This window comes from Cervus canadensis, chromosome 2, assembly GCF_019320065.1.
Source record: "Cervus canadensis isolate Bull #8, Minnesota chromosome 2, ASM1932006v1, whole genome shotgun sequence".
Taxonomy (NCBI): Eukaryota; Metazoa; Chordata; class Mammalia; order Artiodactyla; family Cervidae; genus Cervus; species Cervus canadensis.
The window spans coordinates 14,150,064-14,171,510 of record NC_057387.1 but is presented as its reverse complement, the minus strand read 5'-3'; the positions used below and the strand labels follow the sequence as shown (position 1 = coordinate 14,171,510).

The 21,447-nt window shown below is 39.4% G+C and overlaps 1 protein-coding gene across 5 annotated transcripts in view; it reads right to left on the bottom strand.

Annotated features, from left to right (window-relative positions):
* GON4L (gon-4 like) overlaps window positions 1–21,447 on the bottom strand; it is an 88,740-nt gene that overhangs the window by 24,140 nt on the left and 43,153 nt on the right. For all 5 annotated transcript variants that reach the window (XM_043454220.1, XM_043454244.1, XM_043454247.1 and 2 more), the window contains exons 11-16: window positions 20,602–20,794; window positions 13,659–13,760; window positions 5,030–5,070; window positions 4,341–4,444; window positions 1,417–1,615; window positions 783–869 (exon numbers count right to left, since the gene is read on the bottom strand). In XM_043454220.1, coding sequence (XP_043310155.1) covers window positions 783–869; window positions 1,417–1,615; window positions 4,341–4,444; window positions 5,030–5,070; window positions 13,659–13,760; window positions 20,602–20,794 — 726 coding nt within the window. The remainder of the gene's footprint in view (window positions 1–782; window positions 870–1,416; window positions 1,616–4,340; window positions 4,445–5,029; window positions 5,071–13,658; window positions 13,761–20,601; window positions 20,795–21,447) is intronic.

Here is a 21,447-nt window from a genome sequence, read left to right as displayed (position 1 = left end):
TGGAATTAAAATCCTCAAGAGTGAGCGCCATTACTTAAAAAAAGAAAATAATAATAATAATAGTTCGTTTGTTTCTCTGAATAACACCTAGAACAAAGTATTTCTCATGATTCCCTGAACACAGTAAGAGGGAAACATAATCTGCTGATTATCCAAGGATGTTCTAACAATGAAGCACCTCAGATTCCAGAGAGAATTACCCAAGAGGCAAAGAATATCGCTATTACTGCCCCAAAGTTCAGATTTTAAAATGTGAATTTTCCTTGGTCATTCCCTGTTGCTCACCGGATCTTATTTAGCTCCCCAATAAGGGAATGAACCTGGGCCCCAACAGTGAAAGCAATGAATCCTACACCACTGGACTGCCAAGGAATTCCTAAAAATTTGAAATTAAAAGCCCTTCCTCCAAAATATTCCAAAATGCCATAAGCAAAATTAATTTTATACATAAAACAATGATATCAAGCTTAATAAATAATGAATTCAATAAAAAGAAGAGAAGTACAAAAGCCTAAGATGGGAGGATCTACAGGTGAGGAAAAGAGCACCCAATAAAAAGGTCTAAGAGAAACAGTCAGAGACAATTGAATACACTCTCTGTCCTTTCCTGGGAAGCAGTAACTTATGTTTTCACAGCAAACACAGGAAATCATACGAATATCTACCAATACAAACAGGAGAGAAGAATAAATGTAGCTTATGATGAGTCAACATCTGTGAGAAATGACTTCCTAACTAACTGCATACACAATTCTTTAGATTAGGGATATCTGAAACCTTACAAGAAATATCCTGGTGGTACTGGCCTCCGAACTGAGATTTGGGTTGGAACTGGTGAGAAGGTGAATTTGCGTCAAGAGCTGAACATGCTGAGGAGGGAAAGAAAATAATACAGTGTGACATGTTATGATATTGTCATCTCAGAAACCCAGAAGACCTTACCAAGATGTTAGTGACTTTATCCTACATGTTTTACTCTGCAGAGAGATTATGAGAACAACATAGTATCTTGGTATAAATGTTTTTTCTCAGATGTGTTCCACCTGAACAAACTGACAAAACCAGGGGAAATTTAACTTCAAACTAGAGGGACTAAGATTATAAAAGAAAAAAAGAAAAAAAAAAACAAAAAACTACTCTGGCAGTTAAGCTGTGAAATTCAGAAAGGATTACTAAAGATTCTTTGAAATCTATCATTCTGAAAACTATCAGAGTCCTGATATGCATTCTGACCTGAGCCATAAAGACATGAACATGGTGGCCTTTCAAGGTCCTGACTGACATGAAGATGCTGCGGTCCTGTGGTTTCAATGGTTACCAAGACATCTATTTCTGACTTTCACAAGCTGCTAATTTTTGGCTTCATCTCAAAACATGAAGATGATCCAATATTAACATTACCAAGAAGAGTCTTACCTGCTGCATCTGCTGCTGGAGCCTCTTCCTCTGTGCTGGGTCTAGAATCAGAGTCTGATGAACCTTCTCCCTCTGGGGTTTAACCCTCTCTACTTCCTGCTGCTGTTTGGCTGAAGATTTTTTCATCTTCAGCTGTTCAAGTAGCTCCTTCACGGTGCGATGTTGCTCATTTAGTAAGTTGGCCAGTGGTTCCTCAAACCTATCCCCCACAGGGAGATGACTGGATTTGAATATTTTCACAGATCCAAAACACATCCAGTTTCTTCCTACCATGGGCTAAGCCAGTCTGAGCAACTTCCATCTACTGCTAATCCTCAAGTCTCACTTTAGCCAAGAGGCAAACTCCTAGCCTACCCAAATCTTCTCCCATAGTTGTTAGCACAGATTCAAATAAGATGGTTCTGAATCATCCCCCACCTATTCTTCTACAATCAGTACGCTAAGTAATATACTAATGAAGGTGAAATTAAACTAAAATCTAAACATAGGGTAATGTCTGGATAACAAAGCAGCCAAGGAGCTAATGGGAATCCACGATTTTTGCATCCCACTGACAGTTACATTAATCTGGGACTTATTCTTAATGGTGATACAGAATCTTCCCAAAGCACATCTGTTCTCTAAGCTAGCTGCTACTCCCAAACTGGACCCCAGGTCCAGTTTCTCCTGTTCTCTAGCTCCTATCCATTCAGGCTACCCTGACTTCCTTTCTTAAAAACTGAAAGACTTTCTCGCATGGAGTAGAAAAGGCATAAACTGAAACATATGGTGCCTACACGCATGCTAAGTCACTTTAGTCCTGTCTGACTCTTTGCGACCTTATAGATTGTAGCCCACAAGGCTCCTCTATCCATGGGATTTCTCAGGCAAGGATACTGGAGTGGGTTGCCATTTCCTAACTCCAGGGGCTCTTCCTAAAACATGGATTGAACCCACGTTTCTTGCGTCTCCTGTATTGGCTGGCAGGTTCTTTACCACTAGTGCCACCTGGGAAGCCCTAAAGCACATGGCAGCTTAGATAAATAGCGAGAAGGTGGTTCAAGCATTACCCTACCAAGCATTAGCCCCCTAAATAAATTCCTCCTCCAAGCTTTCAATTGCTACCCTCTCACCCCCACTTCCTGAGAGAGAGAGAGAGACTCTGTTGGGGGCCAAAGTAAGAATCCAAATGCTAGTTCTGAGGGAGAGACAGAATAAGACACTCAGGCTGCTATTCTATGAAACCAGGATACAACCAGCTCAAGCAGCTATGACCAGCAGGTTATTGTAATTCAAAAAATCCTCTAGATTGTAGCAATAGCTAAATGATAATCTATTTTTTTCAATAGCCTCTGAGGATAAAAATTATGTTTCCTTTTACAGTATTTACTGCAAGTATGGGCAGGCACACGGTGAAAATCTAAAGAATGAGATTGTCCTCTGTACAGTTTTACTGAGAACTGAAAACTCTGGATTATCTGCATAACTAGCAGAGGAACAGAAGAACAGAAGCAGGAAAAAAGCTAGATAATGAAAAAGAGCCTGCACCTGATTTTAGCAAGAATTACTTGGATGGACAGTTAATAAGTGGAGCACAGTTAATGCACTTTCCATGTGATATTTTATTTAGTCAAATATTAAGCTAGGTTTGCATTTCCAGCTGAAAAAAAGCAGCATCCGCCCAAGCAGAGCAACTGAATGTCAGAAGGTAACTGAACTGGAATAAGAATTTTTAAGTAGTTGTGTAATTCCCAAATTTTAAAAGTTCATACACAGAGGTGACTAGTGAAATGAAATATGTTTACTGATCAAATCCCATGATAAAAAGTGCTCAGGTTCTATTCTGCTACACTAGGATTTTTTTCTATGAAATGTTGGGAGAAGTGGTCAAAATACCAGTAAGATATCTTGAAAATGTTCTCCAAAAAAAAGAGGTAAATATGTAAGGTGACAGAATTATTAATTAACTTCATTGGGGAAATCCTCTGCAATTGATATGTATATCAAATCATCACACTGTGCACTTTCAACGCTTTACAACCTTAGTTGCCAATTATAACTCAACAAACCTGAGGGGGAAAAAGGAACTCTTGAGACTTCTTTTGTGGTTATATTATGGTATTTAATGTAATGGATAATGGCTGATACTTCTGACTTTTACGCATTGGTTAGTATACCTTGTCTTTTTCACTAAATCGCACGTTACCTGAAGGTCTAGCTTTCAGGTGGATCCAGAGCTCTCTAGTTAAACCACGGGACTAATTAAAGGCTATGAGTCCTGGAGTTTTGCTTTGTTCTACCCATGGCACAAACCGTACCCTGACATCTAGCCAGTACCTAATGACAGTATGCTGCTACTCAGAATGGATAACAATAAAGTACAGATGAAATCTGCAAACTCATCACAAATATAGGGGGAAAAATTAAAGCGTCTACCTTCTGGGTGGGACAACAGAAGGGCTAATTCATGTGAAGAGGACAGTAAACATATTTCAGACTCCAGGACATTACTGAAGGTGCTTCATGGTTTGCTCAATTAATACCCTGGAGACTAACAAAGGTTCATTAACTTTTACTAGATGTTAACAGCAAACAGAAGAACAAAAGGGACATAGTGGATATTAAATTTTGGGGTAGCTTCTGTGGCTGGCCACGCAGAGTCCTACACACCTCTCCAGCACCACTCACCTGGAGAAGCTGCTGTGGATGCCAGCTACTGCTTTTCCTCCCTTCCCAAACAGATACAGCTTGGTCTAGAGCTGCACTGCCCCATAAGGAGGAGAATTATTCACTTCACACCCAACACCCCCATGTGGCTCAGCATCCTTATATCAGTAACAGCAGGTAGTCAGGGATGGGAAATTATTAACCAAAACTTCTCAAAACTCCCTCTCAGACATACACTTTTCCTCTACTCCAGGTCTCCAGGTCTTTGGTTAGCCTACCGTAAGGCTTGAGGGGTGTTAAAGTTAGGGCGAGGCTCAGCCACACGTTCCTCCTCTTCTGGGCCATCATCTTCCATGTTGGAGAATCCCATCTCGTCTTGAAACTGAGGGCAAAGGAAAAGAAGGATTTTCTTGGGGAATGGGCATGTAAAAGTCACTTCAGCAGTGACAGGGGAAAATGAAGACTGCTTTACAGGACACAGAAAGAGCTTGCATTGGAATCTCTCTCACTTCTGGGCTCACACACAGTTTCACACATCTTTATGCCAGAAAAAAAGTTTCTCAGTCTATCACCTTGTAGTGGTAAAGACACACCACAGATAACTCAAAATGATCAGATTATCTTTCAAGAGAGAAATGTACAAGAAAGGGAATTATCTGTGCTCAGAATAATCTAAAATTAGTTTGAAATCTTTAAGGATGTACCATGTGATAGTTGAAGAGGCTATCTAAAAGCTTAAGGAAAACTTTACTAAGATATGGATAAACAAAGTTTATTAGCTACCAAAATCTCCTGTCATTACATTCTCTCCTGGGTGGACTAAAAGGAGAATGGGTTGGTCAGACCACTGTTCGGGAGAGAGGGGCCCTGAGACCAAAGGACAGAGCTTGCTTTAGAATCCAAAGTTCTTCAGTATAGAATCCAGAGCTTTAGTATCCAGAGTTCTCATTCAAAGATCATTACTCACAGTTTCAAACAGCTCTTCCATCAGTTCATTCACTTCCTTTTCTGCAAAAAAGCCAAACAGTACGTTGTTGGCACATGTTTATTTCATTTTGCAATACAGGGAATGTCAAGAAGACAAAGAAAGCTTTTTTCAGCAAGGCTTTTGACAAAAATCTTCATATGTATTAATATCCATCATTCACTCATTCATTTAAAAACATTTATTGAACAACTATATGCCTTAATCTCTGTTCTAGATGCTCAGATACATGACAGAAACTTACTCTCATGAAGCTTAAATTCTAGTGAGAAAACAAACAAAAATGTAAGCTAGATGATTTTATAATGAGATAAATTCATAGTCTGTTGGTCTATCCTACTGAACGGAATCAAGAGAGAAGTCTCCAGTACTGTGTCAAAGGACTCTATCTTTGGGCCTGAACTATTCAGCAATCCCATCCACAACCTAAAACACACTTATCCAATCTACAAATAATATAAAGCTAAAAGGGATCACCAGACCAACAGATGACGGATTCAGAGTTCTAATTTTCTCAAATTAATTGGATGAAATATAATAGGGATAAATTTAAAGTCTTACATTTAGGATTTTGAAAAATCAGTTTCTTAAGTGCACACAAAGATCAATATGACACAATGGCTCCAAAACAGTGCTTGTGACCAAGAAGGCAAGCATATCACTGAATCACAGCAGAGTAGGATCATCACTGTAAAAGTCCTTCTCAACAGCACATTAAAAAAATAAAATCTAAATGTTGGTGAGGATGTGCAGCAACTGGAACTCTAGAAACAATGTACAAGGAAAGACACTTTGACAAAAGGTCTGGCAATTTCACAGAAAACTAAGTATAGATCTACTTTATGACCAATGATTCCTCCCCTAGAGAGCTGACCCAAAATATATGAAACATTTGTCCACAAAACTTTTAAAGAAAGCTCAGAGCTATCTTTATTCAAGATAGCTAGAAATTAGAAAGAACCCAGGAGTCCATCAACACCTGGGGATTGATGACAAATAAACAAATTGGTATATTTATACACTGGAATCCTACTCAACGATAAAAAGGAAGGAAATTAAGTAATACAAGCAATATTCATGAATCTCAGAAACATCATGCTAAGTGAAAGATGCTTTACATAACAGAATACTATGATTACATAGAATTACATAACATTACATACATAGAATACATAACACATACTATGATTCCATTTACATGAAGTTTTAAAAGAGGCAAGTCTAATCTATGATACAAGAAAATAGAAGTGATTTCACCAGGGAGGATGATGTGGGGACTGATCTGGAGGGACAAGTAGGTGCTTTTTGGGGTGATGAATCTCTATCTTCCTAGGGGTTGAGTACACCCCCTAACAAAGAGGCACGACAAACCTCACTGAATGGTACACTAAAGATTTCTATACTGCAGTATGTATACATTTACCTAAAATCTGTAAACAATACTGAGTTCTAATTAATGATATGCATGCTGAAATGTTTAGATATCCACAACTCACTACGAAATGCTTAAAAAAAAAAGGATTAAAAGATGGATAGAGAAATAGATGGAGAGCTGCATAATTAAGTTAATATATGAAAACTTAACTGCAGAAGCTAGGCGGTGGGTATATGGGTGAGTGTGTGTGTGCTAAGTCGCTTCAGTTGTGTCCAACTCTTTGCAACCCTATGGACTGTAGCCCATCAGGATCCTCCATCCATCGGATTCTCCAGGCAAGAATACTACGGTGGGTTGCCATGCCCTCTTCCAGGGGATCTTACCAACCCAGGGACTGAACCCTATCTCCTGCAACTCCTGTACTGCAGACAGATTCTTTACTGCTGAGCCACTGGGGAAGCCCGGGTATATGGGTGTCCACATGTTTGAAAAGTTTCATAAAAAACCAGAGGGATGGGATGGGGAGGGAGGCGGGAGGGGGGATCGGGATGGGGAACACATGTAAATCCATGGCTGATTCATGTCAATGTATGGCAAAAACCACTACAATACTGTAAAGTAATTAGCCTCCAACTAATGAAAATAAATGAAAAAATAAATAAATAAAATTAAATTAAAAAAAAAACAAACATGTATTGTGGGAGAAATTTTCTTAAAAATAAAGGCTAATATCCAGAGGAAGGCAATTTGGGTGTTGAAGTGTGGAAAGTCTGACACTTAGAGAACTGAAGAAACTTGGTATGTTTGGCATAGTAAAGAAAAAATGTAGGAAAAGAAACAGTATACTATGTACACTTGGTAGTAAGTAACATTTTTTAGGAACAAAGGAAAAACAGAGAAATATAAAAGATTCAGGTTTAGTAAGGAAAATGTTAATTGAGGAGGTGTTCAAGAGAAGGACACAGCATCTGCAGAACTGATGAACTCCCTGTCACCAGAGGTTCCTGAACAGACTGAAAGGTCACATCAGAGAAGCTATGAACAAATGCTTACGTGGGAGGAAAACATACATAATCACAGAAGCATTCCTGACTCTGTGATTCTAAGCTTTTTTGTTTTTAAATTTTTATCATCCGCATAAGTCCTCTTAAAAGGACTGTAATTAAACATGATAACGTAAGACAACAAGGGGTAGAAACAAAATTAAAATTCTATCCCAGTTTTTACTTATAATCACAGAACGCTATGACTAGAAAGGAGGACCCTCCATTCAGGCATCCCAGAAAAGTCTACTCTTCAGCAAATATTGTCAGCACCATGAAAAACACTTGCTCAAAGGCAATAAATAATACAAAATTCATGAGAAACTCACAGTCTAGCGGAGAAGACAAGAAATAAATAAGCAATTATGAGACAGATGAGCATTTAAAAGGACATATAAAACCATATGGAATACAAAGCAAGAAAGTCAATCCTCAATGAGGTGGATCTCACTGAGAAATTACAGCTGACTCTTAAACAACATGGAATTGAACTACATGGGTCCACTTATATGCAGAGTTTTTTCAATAAATTTATTGGAAAAATGGAAGGGGGTGTGCAACAATTCGAAAACACTCTCAGACAAACCACAGTCTAGAATACAAAACATTTAAGAGAAAGTTAGGTATGTCATGAACACAAACTACATGTAGATACTAGTCTACTTTATCATTAACTGTCATTAAAATATACACAAATCGACTCTAAAAGTTAAAATTTATCAAAACTTATGCAAACACAGACCACACAAAGTGCCACTCAGAGAAATACAAACATAAAGATTCAGTATGAAATCATAACTGCATAAAATTAACTGTGGCATACACTGTACTTCTGCAATAATTTCATAGTTACCTCCTGTTGCTAGCTGAAGTGCAGAAGCACAGTCATGACATTACAAGAAAACGCTAAATTGCCTGATATGTACCAGAGACTGTGATCTACAGCTGCGATTTCCCACCATTTCAAGATAAATGAAGCCAGTGTAAGGACCATTATAAAAAAGAAAAGGAAATTCATGAAGCCATAGCTGCAGCTATGCCAGCAGGTACAAAAACCTTGTGCTTTACAGAAAACACCTTTTTATCTCATACTGAAAAGGCAGCTTTTATGTGAGTGCACGATTACTATAAGAAAGGCATGCCTATCTAATATGATTTGAGAAAAAAATAAAGTCATTATATAACAATTCAAAGCAAAAGGAAGGTGAAGTATCTGAGGCTGGAGAATTTCATGCCAACAAAGGATGGATTGATAATTTTAGAAAGAGGTTTGGCTTAAAAACTGTCAAGATAACAGGAGAAGCAGCCTCTGCTAATGCAGAGACAGCAGGCAAGTTCCCACATGGCATTAAGAAAATCACGGAGAATGAATATCTGCCTGAACAGGTTTTTAGTGCAGATGAAAATGCCCTAATCTGGAAGAGGGGGGGAAAAAAGCCACAAAGGACATTAACTAGTAAGAAAGAAAAGCAAACACCAGGATTCAAGGCAGGAAGGGAGAGGCTAAGTCTACTGTTCTGTGAAAATGCAGTCAGGTTTATGACCAGGACTGCCCTTCTCTATTAAGCTGCTCACCCCCAGACCCTTGAAAGAAAAAGATAGAACAGGAGTTACCAGTCTTTGGATATAAAAAAAAAACGAAGGCCCTTTCTCTGGATTGGTTTCATTAATGCTTTGTCCCTGAAGTCAGGAAATACCTGGTTTTTTAAGCTTCTTTTGATACTGGACAATGCCCCTGGCCACCCAGAACCCAGTGAATTCAACACTGAAGGTGTCTTAAGTGGTCAACTCGCCTCCGAACACATATCTAATTCAGCCTTGAGATCAGCAGTCATAAGGATCTTTAAGCCTCATTATACATGATACGCTATGGAAAGGATTATCAATGCTACAGAACAGTCCTCGCTGAAGAGAATGTAAGTCTGGAGGAAGGACTGCACTATTGAAGATGCCATCGCTGTTAAAGAAAAACCCAAGAAAGCCATCAAACCTGAAACAATAAATCCCCACTGGAGAAAACCGTGTTCAGATGTCATACGTGAATCCACAGGATTTACAACAGAGCCAATCATGAAAGAGATTGTGAATATAGCCCAGAAAATATGGGGGTAAAGATTCAACTTTTGGATCTTAGAGAAATTCAAGAGCTAACAGACAGCACACCAGAACAATTAACAGAAGATGACCTGATGGAGATGAGTGCTTCCAGACCAGTGCCACACCATGAGCAAGAAGACAGAGGAGAAGCTGTGTCAGAAAACAAACTGATTAATTAGACAATCTGGCAGAAGAGTTCTGATTATTCAAGACTCCTTTTGATTTCTTTTACATGAAGCCTTCATGATATATAGACTCTGAAACCAAAGCATGTAGTGGGGAGAGGGATTGCACCATACAGAAACATATTAGGAGAAATGAAAAGGCAAAAAGTCAGACAGAAATTATAAATGTATTTCCATGAAGTTATACTCTCGGCCGCCCCTTCCTCCTCCACCACCTCTTCTGCTTCTGCCACCCCTGGGAGAGCAAGACCAAACCCCCTTCTTTCTCCTCTTCCTCTTCAGCTGATTCAATGTGAAGACAAAGAAGATAAAGGCCTTTATGAAGATCCATTATCACTTAATGAACAGTCATCATGCCAACAGTTAATAAATTTACCTGTGGTGGATGTGTTTGCCTTTGTGTGAAAATTTAATAATTGTATGGCAAGAAGTGCATGAGATGTTTTTTGTGTCATCATCATTATCATTGCCCAAGTATTAGAAAATCTTGTGCAAGACTTGTATTGAAATGGATAACCTATCCTTACATAGGCATAAAGTGAGTGATATAACATAAAATTAACTATGTGCTAGGGTTTCCCTGGTTGCTCAGACAGTAAAGAATCTGCCTGCAATGCAGGAGACCCAGGTTCAATCCCTGAGTTGGGAAGATCCCCTGGAGAAGGAAATGGCAACCCACTCCATTACTCTTGCCTGGACAATCCTACAGATGGAGGAGCCTGGTGGGCTACAGTCCATGGGGTCGCAAAGAGTTGGACACGACTGAGCATCTTCATTTCACTTCACTATAATTACGCTTTCAAAGAATTACATTATCATACAGTATGCCTCTCTCTTGTAATTAGAGAAACCCTGTATCAATCTTTCACAATTACAAAAAATTTAACAGTGTTTCCAATCCTGTTCATGAACATGACTGTAATGTTGTTGTTCAGGTGCTCAGTCATATCAAACTCTCTGCGACCCCAAGGACTGCACCACCTCAGGCTCCACTGTCCTCCACTGTCTCCAAGAGATGGCTCCAATTCATGTCCACTGCTATCTAATCATCTCATTCTCTGCTGCTCCTTTCTCCTTCTGCCCTCAATCTTTCCCAGTATCAGGGTCTTTTCCAATGAGTCAGCTCTTCACAGCAGGTGGCCAAAGTACTGGCACTTCAATTTCAGCATCAGTCCTTCCAGTGAATATTCAGGGTTGACTTCCTTTAGAATTGACTGGTTGGATCTCCATTCAGTCCCAACAGTTCAAAATCATCAATTCTTCGGCACATGGCCTTCTTTACGGTCCAACTCTGACATCTATACATGAATATTGGAAACACCAGAGCTTTGACTATATGGACTTTTGTCGGCAAAGTGATGTCTCTGCTTTTTAATACTTTGTCTCCCAAGGGGCAAATGTCTTTTAATTTCATGGCTGCAGTCACCATCTGCAGTGATTTTGAAGCCCAAAAAAACAAATGTTACTGCTTCCACTTTTTCCCCTTCTATTTGCCATAAAGTGATTGGGAGGGGATGGCAGGATCTTAAGTTTTTTTTAATGACTGTAATATTATGTATTATGTAATATTATGTATAATATTATTGTATGCCATAAAAATTTTGTAACAATTCTTTCATCAGTGTATAGGCAGGGTACTGTGAAGCAATTTTATCAATTACATCAAGCCATCATATTGCTGCTTCTTCATTAGCTTTAACTGTATGGACCTTTGTCGGCAAAGCAATGTCTCTGCATTTTAATATGCTGTCTAGGTTTGTCATAGCTTTCCTTTCAAGGAGCAAACATCTTCTAACTTCATAGCTGCAGTCACTGTCCGCAGTGATTTTGGAGCCCAAGATAATAAAAGTCTTTCACTGCTTTCACTTTTCCCCCTTCTGTTTGCCATAAAGTGATGGGATCTGATGCCATCATCTTAATTTTTTAATGACTATAATACTGTATGCCATAAAATTTCTGTAACAATTCATTTATCTCTAGGCAAGAGTACTGTGAAGCAATTCTATCAGTTACACTAGGCTATCATCAAGCTGTCAGTGTTGTTTCTTCATTATCCTTATACCAGTAAATAAACATGAATTTCTTTTTCACATTATCTTTTCATTTTTCATATCCAGTGCTTGTGACATGTACGTCTACAGTATTCTGTGTCATGTGAGATAATACTACTGACAGATAATTCATCTTGTAAACAGATTAACACAAACGTACATTTGGAGGTATGGATAAAACAGTAGTATAAAAATGTATTTTGTCTTCCTTGTGATTTTCTTAATAATATTTTCTTTTCTCTAGCTTACTTTATTGTAAGAATATAGTATATAAAACACATTACATACAAAATACATGCTAATCAATTATTTATTGCTAAGCCTTCAACAGTAGACTACTAGTAGTTAAGTTTAGGGACAGTCAAAACTTCCAGTCAGATTTTTCACTGCACATTGGTTTAGCACCCCTAGCCCCCAAGTTCTTCAAGGTCAACTGAAGAAAGTAACAGACAAACAAAAGGAGAAGGCAAACGTATTCCAAGATGAGAACTAAACTGAAATGCAATCTCCTACTTTTCTGCTTCAAGCAAATAATGTTTCATAACCACCAGCACATGACACTGTGGACCAGTCACTCCTTCTTGACTCTTCCCTTGTTTCTGAAACACAAGACTTTCCTGGTTTTTCTCATACTTTCCTGGACAATCCTACACAGTTTTCTCAAAATCTAAATCCTCAAGCCTTTTTTTTCTACACTTTCTTTTTGATTCTTGGTGCTTTCCTTTCAATGCTTCTTCTAATCTTAATTGTCATAAGATACCAAAATAAATAGAAGACCTTCATAAAGAAAACGGTATTCTAATCTCAAAAATAATATGAAAGACTAACTAAAGCAACAAAACAGAACATCTAAAAGATGTGCTTACATAATTCTCTCTGCACAAAGACCTACATTATTTAGGTAGGTAATGAACATTTTGGATACTGATAAATCTTTCTGAATAACCTTGTCAAGAGCCAACATTTTACCTTCACCATACGGTGGATATTATCCAAGTACAGGGACTGGCACACACTCAATACAAATCAACAGTTCCTGAAACATGTTATCCATTATTGGCAAACTAGCAATGGAATAATTTCTTTAAAAAAATGACTCAAGCCAAGTTATTATTTCCTATGCCTCCAATCTTGCTCTCTTTACCCACCGAAATCAATACATTAAACTGGCATTAAATCAAAATAATATTTCTAAAATCCAAATCAGTTTCTACTGATTTCCTGCTTAAAACTTTCTGACCTTTCTTTTTTGACAGATTAAAAATCAAATCTAAGGTTCTCCATAAACTGAACATTGCTTAACTTTCTACCACAACTCAGATAACTAAATCAAACTACTTACTATTTTCAAAACACATGTATTGCTGTCTCATAATTTCATGCTCTGCAAACATTCTTCTATTTACAAAATCCCTCTCTGCCCCCATTCACCAAAGCCTTCTTACTGCTCCTCCTAAACTAAGGCGAATCATTTTGTGAGTCTTTCCCTAAGCCATAATGTACACAGGACACTATACCCTCTTTTAGGCCACCAATACATAAGCTATTATTGTAGCACCTATCACTTGGTACTCTAACTGTTTCTGTCTGTATCCCCCTACTAAGCTGACATCCTACAGGCAGAGGTCATGTCTTACTCATTTTGGTACAATCGCTGCCAAATACTGGACTCAATACATGACTGTGCGAAGTTGACAGGATTCCTGAATATAGATGTTAAATGTAAAGAATTACAGAAATAAATAGGCAGAGGAAGCTTAAATGTCTTGAGTGGGCTGCTTCAACCTCAAAACTCTGCAACGTACACAAAGCTAGATGTGGAGAAGTCAAAAGCAGGACTCATAACACACACAGACTCACTGGTGATTCTTACTGCCCGGTCAGTGCGGAAATCCTCTGTATCTGGTTCATCGAGGTCTTCCAGGAAATTATATTCCGGATCATCATCATCATCTGCTTCATCTAGGAAAAAAAAGTTTCAGACACTTATTCAACTGTAAACTCATATCTCTAAAGAATATTTAAGATGTTCAGCACCATAGGAAATCTATTCCAATAAAAGCACATTTATTCTGAAGTTTTTAATTTTTTTATTTATTTTTCGGCCACACCATGTGGCTTGCAGGATCTTAGTTGCCTGACCAGGAACTGAACCCAGGCCCTTGGCAGTGAAAGCAGAGTCCTAACCAGTGGACTGCCAGAGAACTCCCTATTCCAAAGTTTTTAAACTAATTATTCTTTTTTTCCTCAGTGCCTGTGTATAGATCATTTCCCACAGCCAACTCATCTCACCTATTCTCCCCACTAAGCTAAGTTCCTTCCTTCCTCCAAACAAGACTTAAAGTTCTCAAAATGCAGCGAAAGTCAAAAAAGTGAACATATAATTTATCTCAGTAAACTCACTTAGAGTAGTGCATCTCATTAAAATAAAATTTTTTTGCAAAATTCTTTATACAAAGGCATTGACAGTAAAATAAAAAAAACCCTAATTCACAATTAAGGAATGACTATAATTAAGATAGAAGATACATGCAGAATTTAAGCATTATATACATGATCAATATATACATGACAAAAGTACAACACAATACTCATATAATACTCATAAGCATGAAAAAAATTATATCCCTACAATAAGACTCAGAAATAACTAAAAATACACAAAAAATACTAAACATTTGTTATATAAGAATACAGAAACATGGATATTTTTCTCCCTCATAATTTTCTCTAATGTTGATGCTATCATGTCTTCTAGATTCTGTCTCACTGTTCTCACACTGTTGGCAAGGCACAAGTGGGGAAGCTGGAAGAAAACTCAAGGAGTCATAGGAACTGCAGACACGCTATATTCTCTCGTGGCTGACCCAGTCAACACACAGCCATAACGCGGCCTCAAGGGCTTTTCAGGTGGAGCTTTCATATGTTTACAGAACAAAAGTGGCCCATGGCCAAGTGGGTACATCTGACATACATGCACAGTGCTATAAATGATCTCAGCTGCTACCTGATCGTGAGTGAGAGGCCGTGGGGCAAGAAAGCCTGACCATCAGCATCTTGGCTAATCTGCTCTTTCCTGACATTCCACCCCTTCAGGGTCTCTCGCCTCACAATCCACATGCAGTCCATCTTCCACGATACTCCCTTGGTGAGGTAACAAAGACCCACGAACCCACATTCTACAACAGCAGCGGATGCTACAACAAACAGTTACATCCCCAAAGCAGAGCAAAACCCAACGCCCAGGATCACCTGGAACTCATGTTGCAGTCCTTGCCCTCACGGGGCTAGAAGAGCCACCCATTGCATAGGGAGTGCCTTTACCTTCCATCGCCAGCCCACCACCTGCCCTTGTGAGATGGCAGGAAAGCCTCGACAGGGGCAACTCCACCCCTGCAGGGCTTTTTACTAAGGACCTGCAAAACCACCCACAGGCACCAGGCCCACCCATTCAAAGAGGGATTTCTGCAGCATTCACAGCCCACCCACATGATTCCTTCCAAATGCTTTCACACTTCCAAATCTGCAACAGAGTCAGAAGTTAGTAACACATCATAGCACACATCCTTCACAGTACCCTGTTCTAAATCTAGGACACAGCCTTCACAGTACCCTGTTCTAAATCTGCAAGAGAGGACACAGCTAGATCTAAAGACAGGACATAGCTATTACAGTATACCTTCACACAAATCAGCCCACATTTGCATCTGTGTAACCCAAAAGCGGCCCCTGCCAGCTAGGGCCCGCTTCAGGCTCTTCACACTTTCAAAATGGTGTCTTGTATGCTCTCCCTCTACTTCTCTCAGTAAGGACTCACAAAATCCTCCCACAGGAGGCAGGCCCACCCCTTCAGAGATGGGATTTCTGTGGCGTTCACAGCTCAATCACGAACCTTTATCTTCAGGATTACAGCTCACATCATGAGTTCATGTAACTGCTTGTATCTCTTGCTCTGGGTGCTTCTCACACCTGGTAAACTGCTGCTCCAGTTGCAGCTGCCTCCATAGCTAGTGTCTGGGAGTTCTCCTGCCTTCATCCACACAGTGTGGATGGCGGCATTAATCCATTCTATCAGGATATGTGTTTGGTTAGGCACCCCCTGCATGAGTCACCTAGCGTCCTGCAACCTTTGTCTCAATGAGGGGTGAGTGGTTACACATGCCAACTGTTCTATTTTGTCCCCAGAACAAAAGATATCAAACACTCCTGTGTCCCAGAGTCACAAAAGCTATGCTGCCAAGGGTTCTCCTTGCTTTTGCTGAAACTGCTTACCCAAGTCGACCAACTCCACCTGTGTATATGGGTGATATCTTGTGAACTCAGTCACCCTGGGGGCCCCTTGAGGATGCTCCCCCTGGGCCACAGGGTGCTCATGTTTCACTTTCTGCTGTAAATATGGCCTTGCTGCCAAGTGGGGACCAAAGGTCTCACAATGTTCATCATCATCGTCCCTCATTACTTCATAGTCCGAGGCACTGGGTTCCTCCTCAAGGCCATGCATCTCTTGTTTCAGCGTACATACGCAAGGTTCCAACTCTTCTTGTCTCTGCAACTGGCACACTTGCGTGGCATCACAGAGGGCACTATCCATATTCACCTTCAAGGCAGTTAGGAAAATCCACCCCACGGTGCCAGCCGCCTTGTCAGGCAAACGGGAACTCACCACCTGTCATGCCTTTTCAGTGTTATCTGGTGAACTACCCACCGCTTCCCAGTCTTCCATCAGGTTCCACACGAAGAGAACTGCGGCCACCTGGTAACACATGTTATGTGTTGGCGCCTCAGGCTCCTCTGCCTCCTGGGTATCCTGTCAACTACGCCGGTTGTCTTGCTGTTCCTCACTGTGCACACTGTTCTCTGAATCCAGGGTAGGCAAGGCGCAAGCAGGGAAGCCGGCAGAAAACTCAAGGAGTCATAGGAACTGCAGACTGTTTGTTCCCTCCAGGCTGGCACAGCAGCCGAAGCAGCAGGCACGCTGTACCCTCTCGCAGTTGACGCAGATGACACACAGCCATGATGTAGCCTCAAGGGCTTTTCAGGGGCAGTTTTTATGTGTTTACAGAACAAAAGTGGCCCATGACCAAGAAGGTACATTGTGACGCACAGTGCTTTAAGTGATCTCAGCTGTTACATAACCATATATTTACAAAACGTGGGGCGAGAGCAAGAGGCTGTGGGGCAAGGGAGCCTGCCCACCACCATCTTGGCTGATTTGCTCCTTCCCTGCTGCTGCTGCTGAGTCGCGTCAGTCGTGTCCGAATGCATGACCCCACAGACGGCAGCCCACCAGGCTCCCCCGTCCCCGGGATTCCCCAGGCAAGAACACTGGAGTGGGTTGCCATCTCCTTCTCCAATGCATGAAAGTGAAAAGTGAAAGTGAAATCGCTCAGTCGTGTCCGACTCTTAGCGACCCCAAGGACAGCAGCCTACCAGGCTCTTCCGTCCATGGGATTTTCCAGGCAAGAGCACTGGAGTGGGATGCCATCGCCTTCTCCGTTGCTCTTTCCCTACAGGCTGCTAAATACAAATTGTGAAGGAGCCAATAAAATACAGAATTGTTATATTAAGGTGAAATTTTTCCCAAGACAACTTTAGACGAGCATCATCTAACAGAACTTTCTGCAAGATTGGAAATGTTCTAATACATATGCATTGTACAACAGTAATCACATGAGGCAACTGAGAACCTGAAATGTGGCTAGCACAACTGAGGAACTGAATTAAAACAAAAACACCTTACCACTGTACAGCCATTAAATAGAAGAGGGAGATCTGTATACATTACAATAGAAAGATCTCTAAATTATATTAAGTGAAAGAAGCAAGTTGCAGATGCAGGATGACATGTATAGTATGATGCCTTTCATGGAAAAAAAGATAAATATGTGCTTGATTGGATACACAGAAAATAGTTAGAAAGAATTAACAAAAACTGAAGAACAGAACTGGTCCTTTTCACTTTGTGCCCTTCTGTAATGTTTTCATTTTTCACAACAAATGAGTATCTTTCATTAAAAATAAACATATATACACACACATCTTTGATTCACCATCACTGAAAAATCTGTACTGATAAACCCCAATCTAACCTGATAATCTTTTTTTTACATTTTTATTGGAGTATAATTAGCTTACAATGTTGTGTTAGCTAATGTGATATTCTTCAACATTTATTATGTTTACAATATATAAATCTGCATTGTTTGTATATAGTTATTTAAATGTGAAGTCTTTTTCACCCATCTATAGGTCATCTCCCCAATAAAAATGTTTTAAATCCTTAGGAATGGAATCCTGTCTTCCTAATCTCTACAGTACTTTCTATGTAAGCCTCTTTAGAGCAGATTCTTTACAAGTGCTGCTGAATAACTTAAGTTCCGGAGAAAGCCTATATCAAATGGATACTGTACACACGTTTGGACCCCCACCTGTTTAGGTGCAAGATCTACAAAGAAGGCTTCTGGTTGTATCATACAAGTGGGCCAGCCAATATTCTCAGAGAATTCATTTGGCAAACATGCTGAAAAATCACTTGGGAAGGTTTCTTCTGAGTTCTGCTTGGCTTTTAGTACCTTGATTGTGGAACCTAACCTCTGGGTCTAATTACTTTGTTGACTGATATTAACACCCAACGTCAGCATCTACCCAGCTGATCTCAATTTGGTGTACCAACTCCTTTAGCAGACCTCTTAAATTATTTTTTGCAAATGAGACTCTTAATAATATGAAGAGCAGATGGTACTAGGAACATATGAAAATAACCACATAATACTACAAAAATAAACCAGCATATGGCTGATCTATGATCTATATCTAGCATGACTTCCTATTTACCAGCACTCATTAAACTCAGCTGGTAGATGTGGTTTCTAAATCTACCCCAGTCACTGGCTTCATATTCCCTTTTTGAAATAGATCCTACTAAGGAAACAAAACAATTCTGTTTTAAAGAAAAGATTTTCACCCTCCCCACTAACCATTATTCCATTTCCTCAATTGACCCTCATCATACTCTTCTATTCCTCCCATGCCAGTGGTTTCCAACCTTTAGGATACACGAGAATTAGATCCCTAGACAATACCCATTAGAGATTCTGATTCAGTAGGTACAGGGCAAGGCCCTGGAATGGAATTTACATCTTAACACCATCCAACACAAACATCCTTACACACTCTGATTCGGATTCAAATTCTAGACACTAACTCTGAGAAACACTGTCTAAGCTCCCAAAATCCTGACAGCCAACCCAGTCTGGCCTTTCCTCCGCAATAGCCAGGATCTCAGCTCTTTCAACCAAGGTGTTAACAATTAAGGGACCAAAGCTGCTGAACTAATAAAGCCACTAATAAACCCACGAGACATAATCTCTATCAATATTTTGTCTTAGCTTAGGTCTAAGGATAAAATGCAGAGCTTGCTTATGAAGTATCATATGCATTTAAAAAATGCGTTCATGCCCCCTGAGACTTCTTTGAGACATGTTCCTAGAAAACTAAACTGGGTTCTAATTCTAGCAGTATAACACATGGATTCTGAAACACAAAGTAACACAATGAATTTCTGAGACTTTTATAAAATGGATAGAATTATCTTTGTCCCTGTTCATTCCTTTCTGCAGAGGTTTTTGAGCCTTGTGAGCCTTGAACTTTGAGATGGGTTGATAGAAAAAGGAAGTGTCAATAAATGAACTTCAAGAAAATTATAAATCTCCCCAAAAAAAGTGACATAAAAAAGCTTCATGTATGTAGATGTGGACATTTTTCCGGGGAGTGGCACATTCTCAAAGGGGTAAAGGAATCATCTGGAAATCACTACAAACTAAGGCAATCTCTCATTTCCTCTGCATTTACAGAAACACTGCACAAAATGATGAGTGATACCTGATTTTCATTATAGTACACTTAAAAAAAATCACCAAAAACAATTTTAACAATCTTTATCTCACTGTTTTAAAGACAGAACTTTTACTTATATTCTAAAACAAATAAGGATTGCAGCAAGGATTCTCACACCACGTATGACTGTAGTCAACGTTGCTTGTGTCTAATCAATTCTCCTTCCCTACTTCTGGAAACACTATCACTTCTTTTGAGTAATTGCTTATCCCAACCACATTGTTTATGAGGTGCTGCCAATCACAGGCCTCCATGCTTAAACAGTCTTCCTATCAAAACCATGCAACCCCAAGACAGTGGGTATGTGATCAAACCAAACCAATCAGAGTTGCTCCTCTGGACTTTTCAAACTGGAGCCTGTAAGGGAGTTTTCTTCTGATGTGGGAACAAAACAAGAAGTGAATGGTGTACTTATGATCATATTTCCAGCCTTGTAGAAAAGTAGGTTTAAGAATAGAGTTGACTGACAAAAAGAAGTAGAGATAACAGCTGTAGAGAGAGAAAGTGGGCCTAAACAGAGCCTCAATTCCACTGCAGGTTTTTCTGCCCTTTCCAAAGTCTGGTTTCATTTGCCCTTCAGCAAGCTGAGAGTTAGGATTCTTCCACTTGCATCAGGAAGAATCTTAACTAACACGATAGTCTTTGAGTAAAACAATGTGCTCTCATGCAATCATATATAAAATTATATGTACATTTATGTTTCAGAGGCAGAATCTTAGCAATCAAAAGATTCCCCAAGAATCTTTTAACAGAAAAAAGGGAGGGGGGACTTAACTACTGATTTAGAGTATATTGTTAAATACAAAATTAAATCAACTGAAAACATCCCTTAAGATTTTAACTAATGAAAATTTTACCATAGAGACCATGGACAGAGAGGACAGTAAATGCAAACAAAAGCAGTTACCTTCATTCCCCACATCATCATTCATAAGTCCTCCCAGCCACATCTTCCAGTCCTCATCGTCCGCTGTATTGGGGTCATACATGTCTGGGGTGATGTCTGGAGCTCGGAGCTCTGCTTCTAGCTGCCCCAGGGGAACATCTTTCAGTGGCATCTTAGAGCGAGTTCGGAAAGCAATCAGACTATCATCCATGGGCTAGACAATGGAGAAGGAAACAAAAATCTATCACTGGATGCCTAACACTTTCAGTTTCTCCAAACTTCATCACATCCTATGTGCTTCTCTTCTTAGCTTAAACCATAAGGTCTCTTCTCTAAATCATTTGGGTTTATTATTCTTCGAAAACATTAAGGACAATGACATCAATTGTTTTTTTATTTTTTCTTGGTTTTTGTTGGTGGTGGTAGTACCAGTCTCTCTCTTTTTTAAAGGTTATATTCCATTTATAGTTATTATAAAATACTGGCTATATTCCCCATGTTGTATAATATATCCTTGTATCTTATAATGACATCAGTTTTAAAACCAAAATTTCAACACCACCACCAACAAAAAAAGAACAAAAAACTTGATGTTATTGTCCTTAAGATAAAATTTACATACCATAAAACTCACTCTTTTAAAGTGCATAATTGTGTAGGTTTTACACTTGAGTGAGCACCACCACTATCTAATTCTAAAACATTTTCATCACCCCCAAAAGAAACTCCATTTTTCCTAGCAGATGCCCCCCATTCTTCCCTGATCCCAGTTTCTAATAATTACTAATCTTTCTGCCTCTATGAATTTGCTTATGATGGAAATTTTATGTAAAAGGAATCATACAATATGAGGCCTTTTGTCTCTGG